The 6,358-nt window shown below is 35.0% G+C and overlaps 1 protein-coding gene across 1 annotated transcript; it reads left to right on the top strand.

Annotated features, from left to right (window-relative positions):
• The first annotated feature begins 320 nt into the window (after nucleotides 1-320).
• LOC114185828 (vacuolar fusion protein MON1 homolog) lies at nucleotides 321-6,097 on the top strand. The gene is made up of 14 exons (XM_028073760.2): nucleotides 321-805; nucleotides 1,681-1,760; nucleotides 1,880-1,951; nucleotides 2,082-2,121; nucleotides 2,657-2,758; nucleotides 2,950-3,071; nucleotides 3,281-3,413; nucleotides 3,486-3,577; nucleotides 4,086-4,167; nucleotides 4,266-4,330; nucleotides 4,506-4,796; nucleotides 4,899-4,990; nucleotides 5,402-5,466; nucleotides 5,926-6,097. The coding sequence occupies exons 1-14, from the start codon at nucleotides 494-496 to the stop codon at nucleotides 6,019-6,021; spliced, it is 1,644 nt and encodes a 547-aa protein (XP_027929561.1). The 5' UTR covers nucleotides 321-493; the 3' UTR covers nucleotides 6,022-6,097.
• Nucleotides 6,098-6,358: the final 261 nt, after the last annotated feature.

Raw genomic sequence — 6,358 nt, 5'->3', positions numbered from 1 at the left:
AATTCAAAAATAAAAAGGGAAATTTGGATTGTGTAAGAAAGTTATTTAAAAAAAAATAAGACATTTGAATAGTACAATTCGAAAGCTAAAAATAACTATGATTTTCGAATTATACAATTCAAAAACTATTTTCCCCCTAATTCTCTTTAGTTTTTTAAGTTATTTTTAGTTTTATAAGTTAAAGGACTTATGAGTTGTGTAATTCTAAATTTGTTTTCTTTTTAAAATGACTTATAAGTCATATAATCGGAAAGTCAGAAATTGATTTTTTTTATCTATATAGGGTGCAGGCAGAAACTTATGTGGGCGTAGGAAGAAGCTGGCTGTGGCAAATTGAAGGTTTGGGCCTTGAGAAACGTACTATGCTGGCCCACATATTCCAGTGCGTGGCGGGTTGCACACTGGACGCGTCTACTCAGACTCACTCATCTCCTCCAACGCAAGCAACAGGCACCAACAATCTCTCTCTCGGTCTCTCCTCCATTGAATTGAGATGAGCGAGACGAGTTCATCGGCGCATGACCCCGAACCTCCCATCCGGCTCAACCTGCCTCCCCTCTCACCGAGCCTCTTCGACGCCGAACCATCGGAGCTCCAACAACCCAATGGATCCGCCGTCCGACACTCCTCCGATCCGTCCAGCCCTACTAGCAGCGGTTACGCCGGCGAGCGGGGTAGCAGCACCGCCACAACTGTCTCCCAGGTTGAAGATATCCTTCATAACGAAATTCAGGAGATCACCATCCACGATCCCCAACCTCTCTCCCACTCCTCTTGGCTTCCCGGAAAACGACACAGCGATGAGGTATATATACGTTTCTGGCTAATTTCTTTCCTACTTCATCTTAGTTTCCTTCGCTCACTCACTCTTATGAACAATTACACTTAACTGATTATCGATCTAAGATTAGATTACAGGTTCATTTAGAGTTGCGTGACCGTTGCAATTGATCTCGGCGTAATGCAAATTAGCCGTGTCTAGTGAATGATTTCAAAACCTGTTTATTAGGATTTGTTTGTGCGCATACTGCTTGTTCTTTCTCGTTCAGGCTTTCTGTGCCATTACTCACCTTGATGAACTAGTGTTTAATGAGTGATTTCAAAATTCTAATAGCACATTTAGAACAGAGGAGATAAATTTGAAACTGGACTTCCTTTTGTTTGCAGTTGTTTTTGTTCCTTAGATTTCATCGATGGGGATTAAATGCGGCAATGTGGTATAGGGTTTATCCACAGACAGTTTTTTTTTTTTTTATTTATTTAATTCACAATTTAATTATCGTTCTGACTGTATGATGATCGTGATTTTGAGTTTATTACATAAATAGAAACTGTGGGGAAATGAGCAGTGTTGTAGAACCACTAGCTTGAAATTATGGTCCGGGAGAGGGGGTTGGCAACTGAGCATTTGCTGTCGTTGTTACGATTTGTTCTGGTTGCAAGTCAAAATTAAATGCTCGGGTATAAATTAATACGACGACAAACTTGCGCGGTAATATGGGTAACAATCGTGACTAAATAATATTTGGTTTCAGACATTGCTTTTGAATTTCAATAAACTCTTGTGGATTAAGAACTTTAGTTTTTCCGATATAGATTCTTTAAAATGACGGCATTACAGCGAAAATATCTGTAAAGGCTGTAATATCATATTCTGTTTGATTGATGAATAAAGTGCAGGATGATGCTTCCATTTCATGGAGGAGAAGGAAGAAACATTTTTTTGTTCTTAGTCATTCTGGCAAACCAATATATTCTAGGTTAGTGTTTATAGCTTCTTCACCAAACAAACTCCCGTAAATTGCTGTTCATTACACTTTCTAGGATTGCTGGCTCAAAACATCAAAACCTTGCTCTATTTCTCTACTTCTTGACTCAGGTACGGAGACGAACACAAGCTTGCTGGTTTTTCAGCAACTTTGCAAGCAATCATTTCCTTTGTGGAAAATGGGTATTGTAGCTGTCTTTGTTCTGCTTAATTATAGCCCAATAGTTTCTAGTTACAGCAGTATTTAACTACATTCCAGTCTTAACTGAATATAATTTGAGTAATTTTTCTAACAGCTCTATTATGTTTTCAGGGGCGATAATGTCAAATTGGTGAGGGCTGGAAAACATCAGGTTTGATCATATAGCTATCTCTTGTTAAAGTTTTTTTCTCATAAGTATAATTTAATTTAGACATTCTTACTTTCAAGCCTAATAAATACTATGTTAAGCACGATGATATCTTAAACGTTTCTGTGCTTTGAAGTGTATGTTAGAGATACTGGATGTAAGATATGTTTGGACAAACGTTTCCGTAAGCACTTCTGAAGAAGAATAAAAAATTAAATTAAATTCTCCATAAGCTAAAATTAGCTTATATGTTAGTTAAATAAGTGAAAATTGAGAGGCTATATGAGAGACCTTCTACAAATTAGTTGGTGCGTAAGCTAATTTCTGCTTATGGAGAAACTAATGTCAATTTTTTTTCTTATTTTGTTCTCCTAAAAAGGCTTATAAAGAGGTTAACCCAAGCATACACATACTTTTTTTTCTTTTTGATTAGTGAGCTGCTCACCTTATGTTATTAGTATTTAGAGGATCAAGAGGCTTTTATCTTTTACCAATAAGATGATTGTGTTATGAAATCTTGTTTGAATTTATGCTACAGGTGGTTTTTCTTGTAAAAGGACCAATTTACTTGGTCTGCATCAGCTGTACGGAAGAACCCTATGAGTCCCTCAGGGGGCAGTTGGAGCTTATTCATGGCCAGGTATAATTGTGTTGGACTTGAGTTGGCTGCTTATGTGCCCAACGGAAAAGTGGATTTGTTTTTTGCTTACTTCTTTTTCTTCAGATTTTGTGTTTCTGAACTTACTAATTGTGTCTGTTTTTTGTTATTGAAATAGACTAGTTATGTTGCAGCGGTTGTATGATACATCTCTATTATTGGTATGTATGCAGATTATTGTTATACTAACAAAGTCAGTAAACAGATGTTTTGAGAAGAATCCGAAGTTTGATATGACACCCTTGCTTGGTGGAACAGAACTTCTTTTCTCTTCACTAGTCCACTCTTTTAGTTGGTTTGTTTCTCTTCTCTGAGCACATTTTTTTCTTTTAGTTTTAGAAATGTTAAAACATTTGTATTGTATAAGATAGAGAGGGATTTTTGGTGCTTTTTAAGTATTTTTCTATTAATTTCTTTGGTGGGTTGGGGGAGTAAGGGTTATTTACATTTCTCAATAATTTTATTTTTTGATGGTGAACATTGTTCTTTATCTGATTGTATCAGGAACCCGGCTACATTTCTTCATGCCTATACTTGTCTACCTCTTGCATATGCAACAAGGCAAGCTGCTGGTGCCATCTTGCAAGACTCTGCTGATTCTGGTGTTCTGTTTGCAATTCTGATGTGCAGACACAAGGTGCAACACTGAATTTGTCTATTTACATGCTAACATAACATGATAAAATAATTCATTAAAGGTTGAAGGCAGGTAATCAGTCTAGTTGGTGCTCAGAAAGCCTCTCTTCATCCAGATGATATGCTGCTCTTGGCCAACTTTGTTATGTCATCCGAGTCTTTTAGGCAAGTAAAACTGAAACTACTTTTATCTTTCAGCTAGCATTTCAAAGATTTTTTGATAGTATAGTTTTCATTTAATCCAGACTTTCTAGTTTTTGTTTGATGGTATAGTTTGGTATTTATTCAATCTACCTTGACTCAAACGGTAAAACTTCTTAAAACCTGTGCATTAACTATTCATTTAGATTTTGAATTTCTTTGCTATATGGTTATTAGACTTAGAGAAGATGCCAATCAAATCTGTGTTCTCTTGAGAATTCTTCATTAATTAGTGATGATACAATATTTTTTAATAAATGTTTTGCTAACTAATTATGGAGATAATTATATAATTATAGTTATACTATCATGCAAGATCTTTAACCAAGGAATCTGCATGAATAATAACAAATATTCTGCAATGTTCTACAATGTACAACAATTAATTAATAGCAAATATTTTGCAAATCAATTCCTTTGACAATGGTACCTTTATACATTTTAATTTTTTTTTTGGGATATGAATATGCAGGACTTCAGAAGCTTTTTCTCCTGTTTGCTTGCCACGATACAATGCTTTGGCATTTTTGTACGCTTACATCCACTTTTTTGACGTGAGTTGTTGGATTTGATTGCACTAAAATTTGCTGTATGATTTTCATCTTATAAATGATAGAGTTTACACAGATCATGACATGTAAATATTGGGCAGGATGATACGTATTTGATGTTGCTGACCACGAGTTCTGATGCATTTTACCATCTTAAGGATTGCAGGTAAATGATAGTTTAATGGTCTGAATGCTGTTATTATTGGATCCGTGATTCTAATTTTGGAAGAAAACTAAAAAGTGGAAAACGGATGATGGTTCATAGCAAAGAGATCCTCATTCTCTATGTAGCAATATCTGTCTTGCATTCATAGCTCAGAAATTTGTTTGCCAATTCACAGGATTAGTATCGAAAATGTCCTTTTGAAGTCAAATGTCCTCAGTGAAGCTCAGAGATCCTTGATAGATGGTGGGATGCGTGTTGAGGATCTTCCACCCTTACCTCATTCTGGATCTTCACATTTAGGTCAGCATAGGCTTCCATCAGATTCTCCTGAAAGATTAAGAGAACCTGATTGTGGCATTGGTGGTGCTGCTGGGTTGTGGCATTTCATATATCGTAGCATTTATCTAGATCAATATATATCCTCAGAGTTCTCATCACCTATTAATACTCCTAAGCAGCAGAAAAGGTAGTGATTTTATGGAAACTTTTGCGGTGTTTAGGTAGCTGTAGATTTTTTTTAATGCCTAATTGTTATTGTCAGAAGTATAACTTGCCTCCACTCTTGCAGATTGTATAGAGCTTACCAAAAACTTTTTGCATCCATGCATGATAAAGGACTTGGGCCACACAAAACCCAGTTTAGAAAGGATGAAAACTACGGTAACTATTTTTTTGTTCTTACTTTGTAACGGGTATGTGATATTTTGAGTCTGTTGTTATTACCAAAATCTCCTTTTGCAATATTTTGTTTTTTAAAATTCAACTGTGATTTTCTTCTTGTGGGGAAGAAGGGGGTGATCAAGTCATTTTTTTCTGTGGCATATATCCGTTGTTTTGGTAATAGATGTTTCAGAGTGATTCTATTGGTGAGCAAACCTCTTATTTTCTGAGATGCAAATGGAGATTCAAACGAATAATAGACAAGCCAATCTATAAATTTTGTTGTGCTGTGAAAAGTCAAATCTGCTAATGAAAACTAAACATTTTAGTTGGATTGAGATATAGTTGTGCTATTTCAGTTGGATGCTTTGTCAAACAGTTATCAGACTTGTTGCATATGTTTTTTGGCAGTTCTGCTCTGTTGGGTAACACCAGATTTTGAGCTTTATGCTGCATTTGATCCCCTTGCTGACAAGGTATTTTCTTTTTCTTGCCTACAACATTTCGCAAATCTCAATTATTTTGTTATACAAAAAGGTCAAGGTCCTATAACTACTATAGTTTTTGAGAATCTGAAAATGAAATATTTTTGCTGTGCTGTGAAAAGTCAAATCCGGCCAACTGTATATTCATAATTTACACTTAATGAGAATCTGCAAAAAAATATTTCATATTTAGATTGCAACAGTTGGTAAAATTTCTTCCGGTCCATTACTTCGGGAATAAACCATCAATTTGGTGTCTAAAATATCATTCTCTCCCCTAAATAGACCTTAAATTAAGGGAGTTATGTGAGTTGTTCCTAAAGTACTAGAAACCATGCTTCATGGTCCCTTAAATGTTGAAAGAATCTTGAAATTAATCCTCTCAAAGAGTAAAATATATCAATTTAGGTTGGATAAAGTCTGACTATTTTTGCACATTGAGATACGCAGGCCTTGGCAATAAAGACTTGCAATCGGGTGTGTCAATGGGTAAAAGATGTGGAAAATGAAATATTTTTGCTAGGAGCTAGTCCCTTTTCGTGGTGATTTTCTATCAAATACTGTAAACCTGTATGAGAAATGTTCGATTAATAAAAGTTCTATAGAATTTATTATTTCCTCATTCCCCATTGTCTATTAGGAAATTTTTTGATGAAAAATTATATTATCAGTATGTTTGAGCTTACAGCTGAACTGCTGCTCGGTTGTAAATTTTTCCAAATACCATTAGTTTTATTACATAGATTTATTTGAATAAATTTATTTACATGTACTTATAAGAGAAGGGAATAAGGTGAGATAAATTGAAGTTTTGCATAAGTTAAAATAAACTCCGGACACTTAAAATTGTTTTTCTTCATTTGATTTCTACTATAGTTAAGGT

The sequence above is a fragment of the Vigna unguiculata genome, chromosome 5 (assembly GCF_037176805.1).
Source record: "Vigna unguiculata cultivar grain cowpea cultivar isolate G323 ecotype 2 chromosome 5, ASM3717680v1, whole genome shotgun sequence".
In the NCBI taxonomy this organism is placed as follows: domain Eukaryota; kingdom Viridiplantae; phylum Streptophyta; class Magnoliopsida; order Fabales; family Fabaceae; genus Vigna; species Vigna unguiculata.
The sequence above is the reverse complement of the archived record's forward strand: the minus strand, read 5'-3'. Positions and strand labels throughout refer to the sequence as shown.